Below are 16,203 nucleotides of genomic sequence, written 5' to 3' on the forward strand. Positions count from 1 at the left end.
TTTGTCTGTGATTTCCTTTATTTTTTCAAGGACATTATGAGTAGTTGATTTTAAGTTTTTGTTTGGTAAACCCAGAGCCCCAAATCTTGTGCTTCCTCGGGGACTTTTATTGGTGTGAATGGGATGTTTTATTAGTTCTTTGTACGTTTCACTGAAAACAGGAAAACAGGTTACTTCTTTATTTGTTCTTTTTTTGAGACGGGTTTCTCTGTGTAGCCCTGGCTGTCCTGGATCTCGCTCTGTAGACCAGGCTGGCCTCCAAGATCCACCTGCCTCTGCCTCCTGAGTGCTGGGATTAAAGGCCTGTGCCACCACCGCCGGTCACAGGCAAGACACTGTACACATAAAACAAAGTAAAAGTTTTGACAAAGGACATCCTTCCCAAGCTTACTTCTCATCTTTCCTCCCTGCCTTTCTTTCGGTGTGTCAATTCTTTGTCTCAGCTATGATCTCCCCCGCCCCAGGTGGTCATGGCTGCTTCCCTTAGCTTACAATATATTCCTTCATTTGTTTAGATCTATTTATTTATTATGTACACAATGTTCTGTCTGCATGTATGCCTGCACACCAGAATAGGGCATCAGATCTCCTTATAGATGGTTGTGAGCCACCAGGTGGGTACTGGGAATTGAACTCTTGAGACCCCAACATGAGCAATGCATGGCACACAGCAGGCATCCCCAAACTGTCTGTTGACTGAATGTAGATTTTTCAATAGCTCCTTGAAATATTTTTTCAGATTTATTTTTATTTTATACCTATGAGTGTTTTTCATGCCTGGCATCCATGGAGGCCAGAAAAGAGCTTCAGATCCCCTGTAACTTGAGTTAGAAAAGTTTTGAACCACTGTGTAGGAACCAAATCCAGATCCTCTGCAAGAGCAGCAAATGCTCTTAACCACTGAGCTGTCCCTCCAGCCGCCCCACTTTCCTTTTGAGACCAGAGTCTCACTATGTAGCCACGGCTGGCCTGGAACTTGCAGGTGAGTGTGAGCTGCCATGTGGGTGCTTGGAACTGAACCCAGGTTCTCTGCAAGAGCAACAAGTCCTCTTGATGGCTGAGCCATCTCTCCAGCCCTATTATTTTTAATATTAGATACTAAGATACATTTAGTTAATAGGTGTATTTATCCACACATACAATAATTTAATATTGTAATAAAATATACACAAAAATTATTACTGTTACATATTTTTAATTGTTTTTAATTATGTGTATGTGTGTGTGTCTATGTGTGGGTTTTTGTAGGTGAGGGGCCACAGAGGGCAAAGGTGTCAGATCCCTTATAACTGAAATTACAGGTGGTTGTGAGGTGCCTGATGTGGGTGCTGGGAATCAAATTCAGGTCCTCAGGAAGAGCAGTTCATGCACTTAAATCCCTGAGCCATCTCTCTAGCCATACTCCCTCCACCCCTTTTTGAGACAGGATCTTGCTATGTAGCTCAGGCTTGGCTCTGAACTTGTACGACCCTCCTGCCTCAACCTCCAGAGGCTAAGCCTAAAGGCACACACCAACTCACCCAAAATATTGCTTTCACCACTTTAAGTGTACCATCCAGTAGTATTAAGGGCATTCACTTGCTGGTGATTATAGACAGTTAGTTCTACCACCCATGTTCAAGATGTTTCACTGTGCAAAACTAAAACTTCTGTTTTTTCTTTATTTTATTTTGAGACAAGGCCTTGGCATATTGCCTTGGCTGGCCTGGAACTTGCTATGTAGACCAGACTGGCCTCAAAAACACAGACATTCACCTGCCTTTGCCTCTGCCCAGCAAACACATAACTTTGAATCCATTAAACAATCATTCCCTATCTCATGCTCTCTCCAGTCCCTGGCAGCTATCATTTTCTGTCTCTGAGCTGGTCTGCATCTCACGACAGTGAGATAGTATGCTGTTATATTGTGCAAGACATGTTGGACATACGTGCAACTGTCTATTGTCTTCTGCCTCTTATAACGGTGGAATCATGTGCTGTTTTCTAGTGCATCTCACTAGGTTGAATCACTTGTCTTCTGTGTCTCTTATAGGAGGAATCATCCTCTATTGTTTTGTGCATCTTATGTCACTGGAATCATATGCTGTTTTCTTTTCTATTGCTTACAGGTACAGTCATTTCCTACTGTCTTTGTGACTCATGGGGGTGGAATCATCTGCTGTTTTCTTGTGCATCTCCTTTTGCTGCAATCACATACTACTGCCTTGTGTATTTCATACAGGTGGAACCATAAACTATCACCGTATGCAGTTCATGCCCACAGAATCACAGGCTGTTGTATTGTGAATCTCATAGAGGTGGAATTTACATGTTATCTTTTGCATTTCATATCGGTGGAATAATTCATTTTCTGGTGCATCTCATTTTGCTAGAATATGCTATTTACCTCATATAGGTGGGAAGACATGCTATTTTCTTGTGCATCTCGGTTAGCTGGGATTATTAGGTGGCTGTCCGGTGGGAAGGGGCAGCCACTTGGGCAAGATGGTGGCATGTGTGCTAGTCTGGGGCTCCGAGCCAGGATTTGAGGTCAGTCAGCTTGCAGTGGGTGATTCCATTTGGCCGACTGACTCTTCTTCTTAGGACATGTTCTCTTGATTCATCCTTTCTCTTCAGATTTTTCATTTGTCCAGTGGTCTCTGGATTCTTTAGTTGGATGCTTTTATTCTCCTGGAAAGATAAAACAAAAACTTTGCCCCAACCCTAACCCTGGAGGGTTCTTTTTATGGCAGGTTATACTTTTCCTATGGCAAAATGTTTTTTGGCAACAGAAAACTATTATCTTTCAATTAAAAAAATTATTTTGAAAATTTGAAACTAAATATACCTTAGTATGGTTATACAAATACACTAAATGTCCCCTTAGTATATGTGGATAAATACACCTATAACTAAATGTCCCTTAGTATGTGTGAATAAATACACCTATATGGTGATATTTTATTTGTATTAAAATGTTATTTGTATGTTAATAAATAAAGTTGCCTGGGGGTCAGAGCTATTAGCAAGCCATAGGAAAGCAGGTGGCGTACTCTTGTAATCCCAGCACTTGGTAGGCAGAGCTGGGTAAGTCTCTGTGTGTTCAGGGATACAGCCATTATTGGATACACATGCCTTTAATCAATACCAATCATGGAAAACCTGGAGGCCTATACAGACAGGCCGTGAGGAGGCGGTCATGTGGTTGGGTTTACAACCAATGAGAAGGCAGAACAGGAACTATATAAAGACTTTAACACAAGGGGTAGTTCTGGTTTGGAGAGGTAGGACTACCGCAGGAGGAAGGGTAAGGTTTTAGTTCTTAGCTCTGACCTCTTGGCTTTCTTCTTTGCATTGGTTCTGTGTTTCTTATTTAATAAGAAGGTTGGTTACATCTACACACCTATAACTAAATGTCCCTTAGTATGTGTGGATAATACACCTATAACTAAATGTCCCTAAGTATGTGTGAATAAATACACCTATAACTAAATGTCCCTTAGTATGTGTGGATAAATACACCTATAACTAAATGTCCCTTAGTATGTGTGAATAAATATACCTATAATTTCCCTCCCAAACTTCCCTCTCCTCTCTGTTCTCACTCTCACCCTTCCCATGAGTCCCTGGATTACACTATTTTGGGTGAGTCAGTTCTACTTCTATTTTGTGTGTGTGTGTGTGTGTGTGTGTGTGTGTTTATGTGCATATACACACACCCTCTCTCTCTCTCAATTTCCTGTATCTATATAAAATCCTAGAACCTAACACACATATTTATCTTTCTAAGGCTGACTTAATTCACTAAATATGATTATCACTAGCTGTACTTATTTTCCTGCAAATATCACAACTTTGTTCTTTTCTTTTCTAAATCTTTATTTAATGTGGTGTGTGTGTGTGTGTGTGTGTGTGTGTGTGTGTGTGTGTGTGTATGTGTGTGTGTGAGCGCGTGCGTGTGGAGCTCACAGGACAACTTTCAGAAGTCTGTTCTCTCCTTCCAGCATGGGTTCTGGGGATAGCACTCAAGTCTTCAAGCTTGTATTTTTAACTACTGAGTCATCTCTCAACAGCAATTTTTGTTCTATGTTTCTTTTGTTTTGTTTTTCGAGACAAGGTTTTACTGTGTATCTTTGGAGCCTGTCCTGGAAGTCGCGCTGTTGATCAGGCTGGCCTCGAACTCACAGATATCCGCCTGCCTCTACCTCCTGAGTGCTGGGATTAAAGGCGTTTGCCACCCCCAACTGTTTTATGTTTCTTTCTTTCTCTCTCTCTCTTTTTCCTCCCCACCCCCCCAAACAGGGTTTCTCCGTGTAGTTTTGGTGCCTGCAGGGGCAGGAAGATCAAGAGTTCAAGGCCAACCTCATAACAAATTTGTAGTCACCCTGTACTACACAAGACCATGTCTTAAGAGCCCCGTAAGGCCGGGCGGTGGTGGCGCATGCTTTTAATCCCAGCACTCGGGAGGCAGAGGCAGGCGGATCTCTGTGAGTTCGAGGCCGGCCTGGGCTACCAAGTGAGTTCCAGGAAAGGCGCAAAGCTACAACAGAGAAACCCTGTCTGGAAACAACAACAACAAACAAAAAAAAAAAAAAAAAAGAAAGAAAGAAAGAAAATGAGGGGAGACAATCTTATCCCCGGGACATGATTATTGTGGCTTATGCAGAATTATTCATTTTGTTATTTGGGTTTAGTTTTAGGGGGATCCTAGGCTACACTCAACTGACCTTTAACTCCTGACCCCCCAGCCTCCACCTCGAGTGCTGGGGTTACAAGACTGCGCCGCCACACCGGCCCGAGTGAGGATTTGAACCTGAATTCCCGGCTCCGTCTTATGCTGTTTGAGGTAAGACGATCTCCCCCTCTAAAAGGCGTGCAGAGTGAGGTGAGACTCCCCTGTCGAGCAGACTTGCAAGTCTAGGGTCCTGTGCATTTAGGAGCCACTAAGAGCCAAAGGCCAAGCCAAGGTGCAGACCTTAGGTATCTGAGAGGGCAGAGAAGAGCAGAGCCAAAATACCACTCGCAGAGTGGAGGAGTGGAGCCCCGCCCCCGTCCTTCCCAGAGGACCCCAAACCCTTCCCGGAAACTTGGGCGCGGCCGGGCTGTGCGAATGGCACAGGTCGCGGGCAAGCAACAGAAAAGTGACTTTGGTGAGGTTCCGCCGAAACCCTCCTCGGGAGGGAAACCTGAGGTGTCCACGACGGCTAGCACGGACTCCCTAGCCTGTTTCTGGTTTCCTCACCTCCCCGCGAGCTATTTCCTTTACTTGGCCCCTAGAGCAAATTTCCTTTTGGTTTGGCCTGACCCAGTCCGGGGAGAAGCCAGCCAGAGCCCGCGTGGCCACCGCGCAAGCGCGTCCCGACGGAGTTGGGGAGGGGCCGGAGCCGGTGTACGCGAGCATGGGCCCCGCCCCTCCGCCGCGCCGTCCGTGACGTCACGGGGCGCCGGCCTCCGCCCGGCTGCAAGCGGTGAGAGCTATCGGCGGTCGGACCTGAAGCCGCTGGATCGGGAAGGGATGCGGGTGTCGAGATCCTTCTGGAGGGGGCTTTGGGGAGGACGGGAGGTCGAGATGCACCAGCCGCTACTGCCCTTCAGACTCTGCCCGCCCTCCTCCTACCCTACCCCTTGCAGAAATGCCGGGCCGCGGGGGCCGCGCAGGGACCGAACATATGTGACACCTGCGTTTTCTCGGTGGCTTCCACTCTCTCCTCCCACTCCTTATGCTGATCTCCTGCCTTCCAGATGTTTATTTTCATCAGTCTATCGCTTCTTGCCTGGATAGGGTACTCGGAAGTTGGAGACGGATTTCAAACCTTAGCCCTGCCACGTCTGTGTTAAAAGTCCCTGAGCCACAGTATTTCTTCTACTGGCTTCTTCTGGTCTTAAGGATCAGTATGGCACCAATAAAAAGAAAGGAGATGGACGTCTGTTGAATTCCTGCATGGTCATGTTTACCGAGCAAACTGCTGCCCCTTCGAATCCTCATTACTTGATGTTCTTAGAACTCCCATTTCACATCTTAACTTCACTTAGTGAGCAGCGAGAGAGAGTCCTTCCTACCTAACTGGTTAGTTTAGCTCCACAGTAGGAACTTTGAACCCAGACGCTTCCGGTCTGGATTCTGGTTGGACTGTTTGTCTGCCAAACTCCTAGCCCCAGATCAACTACTTCCTCTTTTCCAGCTGAGAATTCTTTTCACATCCCCTTTGCTAGTACAGAATGCTGCTCCCTGCTTCTCCCTTGGTTATTTCAGAAACGAAACAGAGCAAGCATTTCTTACATGCTCTAAGGAGATGCACGTTTTGAGTACAGAATCTTGGATTTTGGTCCTGGCTTTGCCACCTAATGTGTGGCCTTGAGCAAATCCATTGTCTTCTAGCTTTGGCTTGTCTTTGCATAACATGGGTGAGGGCCTTCTGACCTGCAGGCTCTTGTCCAGTTCTCCCTCACTGTCCTCCAGCAGGCACTCCACGGAGGCCCAGACCCCTCTGCTCCCCATGGGCAGCTGCCAGGCAGGGCACAACCTGCATCTCTGCCTGGCTCATCACCCACCTCTGGTCTGTGCCACTTTGATCCTGCTGCTCCTTGGCCTCTCCGGCCTGGGCCTCGGTGGCTTCCTCCTCACCCATACATCTGGCCTACGTAGCCCTGACATTCCCCAGGTAAGTACGCGGGTGCTCACCCTTCTGGTGTGTGCCTGCCCCCGCTGCTAATCTCACTTCTCTCTCACTCTCCTTTGCGCACAGGATTGGGTTTCCTTCTTGAGGTCTTTTGGCCAGCTCAGCCTGTGCCCTGTGAATGGGACAGTCACAGGGAAGTGGCGAGAGCCTCACGTCATCGGCTTGCTGACTACTTTGAACTTCGGAGATGGTCCAGATAGGAACAAAACCCAAACATTCCAAGCCAAGATCCATGGTAGTCAGATAGGATTGAAAGGTGAGATCTGGGGAGCATAGGGTCCAGCATCAGAACACTTAGGGTTGGGCCAGACTGGTGACCGTGGGCACATCTGTGCCTCTTAGTTACTCCTACTGTAATACAACTAGATAGGATAAGATACTTGCAGTGAATGTTGTCCACAGTATAGGTTCTGTGTTTTGGCTTTGCTGTTCAGTTCCAAATTTCTTCAGTTCTGTCCTAGAATGCCCCAGGAGCCTTAGGTTTAAAACCAAATACTCCTCCCCACTATGCATATGTAGAGAGAGATGGAGACAGAGCTCATGCATGCCTGTTCTGCCTGGGTTACACAGTGAGTTCTAAAACTACCTCACGTGCATATATATGACAGCTTTGAAGTATGAGTCACATGCCAATGTGTAGTTCACCCATTTAAAGTATACAAGCAAGTTACTTTTAGTCTGTTTACACAGCTGTGGAGTACCTTGAAATCCATTTTAGAACTTTTTTTTTCTTTAATCATGAGTGGATCTGTACCTTGACTGTCCTTGTCCCCTTTCCTCCGGGTTCCCAGGTCCCCACAAGTCTACTTTCTGTCTCTGGTGGTCTGCCTCTTCTGGACTTTGTTACAACATGCAGTCCTTTGTGACTTAAGATTTTTAAGGCTCTTCATGGTGCTGCATACTTTTAATCTCTGCATTGGGGAGAACAAGGTGGGCAGGCAGATCTCTACAAATTCTGGGCCAGCCTAATCTACATAGCAAGCTCCAGGCCAGCCAAGGCTACATAATGAGAACCTTTCTCAAAAAAAAAAAAAAAAGAAAGAAAGAAAAAAAAAGAAAGGAAGAAATTATGCTATTCTTAAACACTAGTTTCTGTGTGGACATACATTTTAGTACTATTGAGAGTACAGGCACAAGTGGAATATAGGATAGCTCTGTGGTTAATCTTATTTTGTTTTGGTTTTTTTGAGACAGGGTTTCTCTGTGTATCTTTGCGCCTTTCCTGGATCTCACTCTGTAGACCAGGCTGGCCTCGAACTCACAGAGACCTGCCTGCCTCTGTCTCCTGAGTGCTGGGATCAAAGGCCCACCATCACCACCACCACCACCACCACCACCACCACCACCACCACCACCACCGCCTGGCCCTGGTCTATTATTTTGATTGCTGTAAATTGATCCATTAAATGGTTAAGCCATCATTTTTTGTTTTCTCCAGTAAATAACACTGTTGTTTCCAATTTTTTTGTACTTGATAAAAGCAAAGCAAACATCTTAATGTATGTTGTTTGTGTTTTTTCTTTTGCTGCTGCTTAAGAATGAGCCCCAAACCCGGGGTGGGGTGGGGTGGGGTAGGATAGGGTAGGGCATGCCTTTAATCTCAGCACTTGGAAGGCAGAGCCAGGCGGATCTCTGTGAGTTTGAGACCAGCCTGGTCAACAGAGTGAGATGCAGGACAGCCAAAGCTACACAGAGAAACCGTGAAAAAACAACACAACGAAAGAATGAGCCCAAGGGTTTCATATATACTATGCATATGCTCTGCCATTGAGCGACACCCCTAGCTCTTAACATACTTGCATTTTTTTAAAGTCCTTTCCTTAGGATTAGTTTCTATCAGTAATATAAATGAATCAAAGGATGTAGGCCTTTTTCTTTTCTTCCCTGCCCCCACCCCCACCCCCACCCCCGGAGCTGAGGACCAAACCCACGGCCTTGCGCTTGCTAAGCAAGTGCTCTACCACTGAGCTAAATCCCCAACCCCTTTTCTTTCTTTTTTTAAAGTTCATTTTAATTTATTATTGGTGTAAGGGGGTAGTCAGGACACCTTTGTGTAGTTAGTTCTCTCCTTCCACCTTTACCTGGCTTCTGGGCACCAAATGTCAGTCCTCAGACTTACAAGGCAAGGACTTTTCGAGGCTGAGCCATCTTATCTGCCCCCTTCTTTCTTTAATACTGTACATTTGCTTTTTTGGTGTTTGTTAGTTTGTGACAGGGTTTCATTAGCCAAGGTTAGCCTCAAACTCACTGTGTTGTTAGAAATGGTGTTGAACTCGTGATCTGCCTGCCTGCTTGCTTCCACTGTCCCGGTGGTGCGATTACAGATTATGGTACGACTCTTAACCTCTACCGCTTCGTGGTCCACAGGCGCTTTACCGACTGGGCTGCATCCCCAGCCATGGAGAAATTCAGACCACACAGCTAGACAGAGCAAATGTAAGCTCACCAACAGTTTGGTGAGCATCCTCTTTGCTCGTCTAAAATGATGATAGAAGTTGGATGATAGCTGATGTCTATAATCCCAGCAGCTGGGAGGTTGAGTAGGAGGATCGCCATGAGTTCTAGGCCAACATGGCTAGATAATGGTTACTGGGCTACTCTGGGCTCCAAGCAAACAACAAAATTTTGGTTTTGTGTCTTTTGTAGAAATGCCTTCAACACTGGCATATAACCTGTGTTTTCTTTAATCCTTTCTGAAAGCTTTCCTTGGTTGGTATGTTCTTTACTACATCTGAGCTACCTATACAGTGAGATGACAGTCTAACTCTGTATTTTTCTGATGCAAATGGCCCCAAAGCTACTTACTGAGTAAGCCATCTTTGTCCAGTCATTTGAAATAGGGTGTGAACCTTTCATGGATTTTGGTGCCTAGTGGATAACGGCTTTCTTTAAAAGGAGAAGTTAACTTTTCAATATTTATTTATTGCAAAGATTTAATTTTTGTTTTTTTGTTCTTTGTTTGTTTGTGTTTTTGTTTTTAATTTGGCTTGGTTTCTCTGTGTAGCCCTGGCTGTCCTGGAACTTGCTCTGTAGACCAGGCTGACTTCAAACTCAGAACTCCACCTGCCTCTGCCTCCTGAATGGTGGGATTAACCACGCCTGGTTTGCATGTGTGTATGTGTGTGTGTTTGTTTGTTTACCAGAGGAGACCTGAAGAGGGGATCAGATCCCTTGGAGCTGGACTTGCAGGCAGTGGGTGCTGGGAACTTAACTTAGGTCCTCTGGAAGAATAGCCTGTGAGTGCTCTTTGCTGCTGGCTACCCCTCTGGCTGTCCACTCAGTTTTCTACCTCTTGTCTTGTGCCTCTTGCAGGGTCCTCTGCAGGAGAGTCTATCCTTGTCACAGCCAGAGTGGCCTCAGGAAAGATTCCAGAGACTTGCCTCTATTTCAGTGCTGATCCAGAAATCCTGCCCTCTAGCCAGCCACCTATATCCTGCTCAGAGGAGGGAGCTGGAAATGCTACCCTGAGCCCTGTGATGGGTGAAGAGTGTGTCAGGGTTTGGAGCCACGAACGCTTTGTGCTCACCAAGCTCCTGACTTCGGTGAGTGCCTCAGGCTGATCTCCAAGGCTTCCTAGATTGTCATGTGGAACACTGCCTGAAAGGGTTAAGGAGGCAGCTTCACCTAGCAGAGGAAGAATGGGCTTGATCTGGTGTGGTGCCATGCTGTCTTCCAACCCTGGTACTCCAGGGTCTGAGGCTGGAGGATGGAAAGCTCAAGGCCAGTCTGGACTTCATAATGACAGTTCATTAAAAAAGAAGAGCAAGTGTGAACAAGCATAGTTTTTTTTTTGTTGTTGTTTTTATTTTTTTGGTTTTTTCGAGTCAGGGTTTCTCTGTGTAGCTTTGAAGCCTTTCCTGGAACTCACTTGGTAGCCCAGGCTGGCCTCGAACTCACAGAGATCCGCCTGGCTCTGCCTCCCGAGTGCTGGGATTAAAGGCGTGCGCCACCACCGCCAGCTAAGCATAGGTTTTTATAACCCCGCCTTAGGTTAGAGGTTAGACAGCGTGGTCTAGGGCAAGCATCGGAACCTCTCTAAGACTCAGCTTCCTCATCTGCAAAAGATAACTGTGATGTTATCTACAAATTTCAGTACCTAAGGACTGAGTAAGATGACCGTAAAGTACTCAGCACAGTACCTGACGAAGCAGATTTGGTCAGGGACAGCAGCCATTTGCTGTTTGCTTAGGTAGGAAGTTTTAGAACAACCAGGACTAGCTGGTGAGACCCGGTAGGGGTCCAGCCCCTTTTCCCTGGTAAAATAATCCTTCAAGGAAGAAATGAGTGCAGCCCAGCCTTTTGGGATTCACATGAGGTGCTTAGGAATGATATAGAAGGAAGCAGGAAAAATCTCAGTCTCAGCCGATTCCTGAGTTGCTGTGAATGTTAGGCTGAATGTTATAGTTTGACTCTGAAGTAGGAGCCATCTAGAGCTCTTCGGGAACAGAAAGAGGTTCTCACTCTGCAGGGCGGAGGAACTGGACTGAGTGGGAGGAGAGTGGGTAAAGGGCTACTACACTCTCATGCCCCATATTTAAAAAGGCCGTTTGTGCCAGGCAGTGGTGGCCCACGCCTTTAATTCCAACAGTCAGGAGGCAGAGCCTAGTCTGATCTACTGAGCGAGTTCCAGGACAGCCAGGGCCACACAGAAAAACCCTGTCTCAGCAAACAAACAAAAAAGGCCATTAGGGGAAGCAGAATCTGGCTCTAATTGTACAGTCTTTAAGCAGGTAAAGCCATTTGCTGGCAACAAAAGTTTGTTTTGGTTTTTTCGAGACAGGGTTTCTCTGTGTAGCTTTGGAGCCTGTCCTGGAACTCACTCTGTAGACCAGGCTGGCCACGAACTCACAGAGATTTGCCTATCTCTGCCTCCTGAGTGCTGGGATTAAAGGCATGCACCAACATCACTACCCTGCTGGCAACAAAAGTTTTATGGCTGACTGGAGAGGTGGCTCAGTGGTTAAGAGCACAGGCTGCCCCTCCAGAGTACCTGGGTTCAATTCCCAGCACCCACATAACAGTTTACAACTATTTATGACCTTAGTTCTAGGAGACCTGGTGCCCTCTTCTGGACTCTGCAGGCACTGCATGCAAGTGGTGCACAGATACGTATGCAGACAAAACACCCATGATACAAACATAATAAATACATAATACAATACATAATAAAAAGGACCACGCCTGGATGTGATGGTAAACACCTGTCACCCCAGCACTCAGAAGGCTCAGGGCAGGAGGAACAAGAGGGTTGAGGCCAGCCTGAGCTGCATAATAAGACCTTGTTTCATGAAAAAGAAAAAGAAAGATTGGTGGAATGTCGAGAATAGTGACTCCTGGAGAGTCATTCTGGGAGTCCAGTGGATGATTGGGCAAGGAAGCAGTTTGGAACCCATTAGGACAAATGGTATCTTTCAGTTGATGCCTCAGAGCTGCTTCCTAGGCGTCAGGAGGACTCTCCCTCATGGAGGCTTGTCTCTGTTTTTCAGGGTATGGGACAAGATATCTTCCCACTGGAAGGTTCCCAACCCTGTCTGTCATCTCCCTTCCCTCCCTGTCCCTACCACTAGGAGGAGCTAGCTCTGTGTGGCACCAGACTACTGGTCCTGGGCTCGGTCCTGCTTCTCTTCTGTGGTTTTCTCTGCTGTGTCACGGCTGTGTGTTTCCATCCGCGCCCAGAGTTTCACTGGTCTAGAACAAGGCTTTGAGGGCACCACCCTGCTCCTTACTCTCTTCTCAGGTGAGATTCTGGGGGAATCGGGGTGGGGAAGGGATGGCAGTTGTACCTTGGTAAAGCCGACCCTTAGAATCCATCCTCAAGGGGCTGGAGAGATAGCTCAGAGGTTAAGCACACTGGATGCTCGTCCAGAGGTCCTGCGTTCAATTCCCAGCAACCACATGGTGGCTCACAACCATCTATAATGAGATCTGGTGCCCTCTTCTGGCATGCAGGCAGAACACTGTATACATAATAAATAAATAAGTCTTTCAAAGGAAAAAAAGAAAAAGAAAGGGGGGGGAAAAAAGAATCCATCCTCAAATACTGCTTCCTGTGTGCCCCTGAGAGCCTCTTCAGCTATCTCCTTATGAGAACTGAGAACAATTTTCTCCATAAACATACAATGTTTTTATTATTTCTAGTTTTTTCTTTGTGTGTGGGTGTGGGTGTGGGTGTGTGTGGGTGTGGGTGTGGGTGTGGGTGTGGCCATGCATGTGCCATGGTGTGCATGTGGAGGTCAGAGAACCACCTTGTGGAGCTGATCTCTCCCTCCACAGTTATGTAGGGTCAAGAGAACTAAACTCAGGTCACAGGCTTGCTTTCATGGCAAGATTCTTTACCTGCTGAGACATCTTGCTTAACCATGTTTTTACTATGAAATAAGTGACTTTCATGTAAAAAGAAAAACCATGAAAGTAAGTACATTTTGGCAAATTATTATAAAGTGGACACCTGTAAATACCACCCTGGGAGAAAGACTATTATGAGCAATTCAGATGCCTCCCCTAAGCTGGGTAGTGGCAGCGGCATCGCACGCCTTTAATCCCAGCACTCAGGAGGCAGAGGCAGGCAGATCTCTGTGAGTTGGAGGCCAGCCTGGTCTACAGAGTGAGTTCCAAGACAGCCAGGGCTAAACAGAGAACTCTTGTCTTTAAAAAAAAAAAAAAAGGACCCCTCCTCCTCCCCTTCCTTCCTGACAGTGCTCTCGCTCTCCCTATAAGCAAGCCCCTGCTATAATGCCTTCCAGTTTTATACAATGATGCATTCCAAGTGTGTGATTAGTGAGAGACAGGATTACAGCCGGTGAAGATCATTGGAGGTGTGGTTATTTAAATGAAAACTTTCCCCAGGTGTGGATGTGGTTTTATTTATTTATTTATTTATTTTAACCCCCTAAGGCCCTACCCTTACATTTAAAAATATATTTATCTATTTTTATTTATGTGTATATATGTGTGCCTGCATGAGTTTATGCGCATATGTATACAGGATCTCAAGGAGGCCCGAAAGGGTGGCGGATCCCCTGGAACTGGAGATACAGGTAGTTTTGAGCTGCTAAATGTGGGTGCTGGAAACAAACCCCAGGTCTCTTTAAGAGCAGTAAGTGCTCTTAATCACTGAGCCACCAGCCCCTTATTTTACTTTTTTTGTTTGTTTTGAGACAGGGTCTCATTGGTAGCTCCAGCCATCTGACACATACTGTTAGCCCAGGCTAGCCTCAAACTCACAGAGATCTGCCTGCCTTTGTCTCCTGAGTGCTAAGATTAAAGGTGTTTTCTTGTTTGTTTTTGAGATAAAACCTCACTGAGTAGCTCTGGCTGGTATGGTACTCACTAAGTAGACCACCAGGCTGGCCTCAAATTCACAGAGATCCGCCTGCCTCTGCCTTCTGAGTGCTGGGATTAAAGACTTATGCCACACTGGAGCCTTATTTTTTAACCTGATATACTTTCGTACATATCCTCTGTGACTTCTGTCTTCCAAGGAATGTTCTGATTGTAAGACTTACTGGAGCTGCACTTCACACCTACCCTACAGCAGTGTTGATGAATTCAGAGGGTTCAAGTTTGATGATGTTTTAAATATATAGTCCTGCTTTTTCCCTGAAATTTATTTAATATTTATTTATTCATTTTGATAGAAGATCTCACTGTGTAGCGCTGGGTGACCAGAATCTTGCTGTGTAAGCCAGACTGGACCCAGAGTCACAGAGATTCACCTGCCTCAGCCTTCTGAGTGCTGGGATTAAAGGCATATACTACTATCCCTGGCAAAATTATTATTGTTGTTGTTGTTTCAAAACAGGGTTTCTCTGTGTAACAGTCCTGGCTGTCCTGGAACTCGCTTTGTAGACCAGGCTGGTCTTGAACTCACTGAGATCTGCCTGCCTCTGCCTCCCAAGTGCTGGGATTAAAGGTGTGTGTGCCACCACTGCCTGGCAAAATTATTATTTTTTAAAATTATGACATTTATTTACTTTAGGGGAGCCACGTATGTGTGTGCATGCAACAATGTCCATATGGAGGTCAGTCCAGCAGTCTGTTCTCTTTTTTCATCCTGTGGGTCCTAGGAATCAAACTCAAGTTGTTAGGCTGGTGACAAAGCCATCTTGCTGTCCCTCCTGGAATTCTACCCAGACAGCTCCAAAGAATCTAATTAATGGTGATGCCTATTAACTGGACATATACTCTACCCAAGCACTGTATATATGTTGTCTTCTTCATTGCATTTAGAAAGCAGTTTTCTCTGCTAACTAGATTTTTGGAGGGAATGAGCTTGGCAAATGTAGCAAAGGATGGCCTACTACTGTTAATACCACTAATTCATGTCCTTTGATTGAGGGAAAAAAACAACCCAAAAGAGATCTTCACCTTGTCGGGAGGGTTCCATTCCATTTGAAAGTGTTAGGCATCCAGCTCTTAAGCCTTCCCTAGGTTTTTCTGGCCTTTGTGGACTAGGAAATTACTGTGGGAGAGTGGAAGCAGCCTGGAGTGGGGAACTGCTCCAGCCCAGAGGAACCGGAAGCCCCAGATAACTTTGCTCGTTTTCCTTAAGCTAGATCTCACTGTCCCACCTTCTAGACTTAGAATAGGAAACAGTGGAGCTCGTTAAATTCAGGAGTGGGAAAAGGCTTTCAGCTTTTTGCCCACTGGTTGATCCTAGGGTTCCGAGGCTACCCCTGTGGGATTAAGTGCCGGAACCTGTCTCAAGATGTCCCTCCCGCTGTTCCTTCTTCAGTGTCTGCATCCTTGCAGAGCTTCTTCCAGGGGCTTTCTTACTTGTTCTGTTTTTCTTGTTCTCCAGGTGAAGATCAAACTCTTGGGCCTACTTCTGAGTTTAGAAGACCTGTTACAAAAAACAAAGAACTGGGATGTGGGGAAATAAATGGCTTTTTGACCACTATTGTGTAAGGTACTTACTGGGGACTGGATTAAAGTATGCCTTTTGGGGGTACTTTTCCTTGTTGACTTAAAGGATTTTCCTTTTCTTATTGTGTGTGCACACACTCGTGATGTGTGTGCCATGGCATATATGTGGAGATCACAAGAACGATGCTTGTGTTCTCTTCTTCAGCCTTTCTGTGGGTTCTGGGGATTGAACTCAGGTTGCCAGACTTTCATAGAAAGCACCAGCTTAGCTGTTTTGATCCTGGCCGTTTTGTGGTGCTGTGGATTGAACATACGGCCTCAGATATGCTAGGCAAGCACACTACTCTCTCACTAAACTATACCTCCAGCCTGGTTTTATTTTGTTTGTTTTTTGAGACAGGACCTCACTATATAGCCCTGCTTAGCCTGGAACTCACTCTGTAGACCAGGCTGTCCTCAAACTCCCAGGCTGCCTCTGCCTCCCAGGTGCTGGGATGAAACGCCTGAGCCATCCTGCTGCTTGCTTTATTTTCTTATTTGTGGGTTTGTTGGTTTGTTTTTTCCAAGACAGTGTTTCTCCGTGTAACAGCCCTGGCTGTCCTGGAACTCGATTTGTAGACCAGGCTGGCCTCCAACTCACAGAGATCTGCCTGCCTCTGCCTCCTAAGTGCTGGGGTCA

General features: G+C 46.1%; 1 protein-coding gene and 1 long non-coding RNA gene across 6 annotated transcripts; one reads left to right on the forward strand and one right to left on the reverse strand.

Moving 5' to 3' along the window:
- Positions 1-2,254: 2,254 nt before the first annotated feature.
- LOC128095092 (uncharacterized) lies at positions 2,255-4,825 on the reverse strand. Its single transcript, XR_008213149.1, has 2 exons — positions 4,707-4,825; positions 2,255-2,670 (listed from the first exon to the last, which is right to left on the reverse strand). It is a non-coding gene; the product is annotated as an uncharacterized LOC128095092 (long non-coding RNA).
- Positions 4,826-5,326: 501 nt separating this feature from the next.
- On the forward strand, positions 5,327-15,555 carry Tmem219 (transmembrane protein 219). Of its 5 annotated transcripts, none has more exons than XM_052713804.1 (6): positions 5,327-5,447; positions 6,443-6,641; positions 6,726-6,915; positions 9,972-10,201; positions 12,227-12,396; positions 15,460-15,555. In XM_052713804.1, the coding sequence occupies exons 2-5, from the start codon at positions 6,477-6,479 to the stop codon at positions 12,362-12,364; spliced, it is 723 nt and encodes a 240-aa protein (XP_052569764.1). In that variant the 5' UTR covers positions 5,327-5,447; positions 6,443-6,476; the 3' UTR covers positions 12,365-12,396; positions 15,460-15,555. The 5 variants fall into 5 exon arrangements, 4 of the variants coding, with proteins under 4 accessions (XP_052569764.1, XP_052569765.1, XP_052569763.1 ...); XM_052713805.1 differs by having other exon boundaries at positions 5,336-5,447; positions 6,440-6,641; XR_008213148.1 differs by lacking the exon at positions 5,327-5,447 and adding an exon at positions 14,638-14,680 and having other exon boundaries at positions 6,440-6,641.
- Positions 15,556-16,203: the final 648 nt, after the last annotated feature.

The sequence above is a fragment of the Peromyscus californicus genome, unplaced genomic scaffold (assembly GCF_007827085.1).
Source record: "Peromyscus californicus insignis strain IS unplaced genomic scaffold, ASM782708v3 Scaffold_4__1_contigs__length_199733344, whole genome shotgun sequence".
Classification (NCBI taxonomy): domain Eukaryota; kingdom Metazoa; phylum Chordata; class Mammalia; order Rodentia; family Cricetidae; genus Peromyscus; species Peromyscus californicus.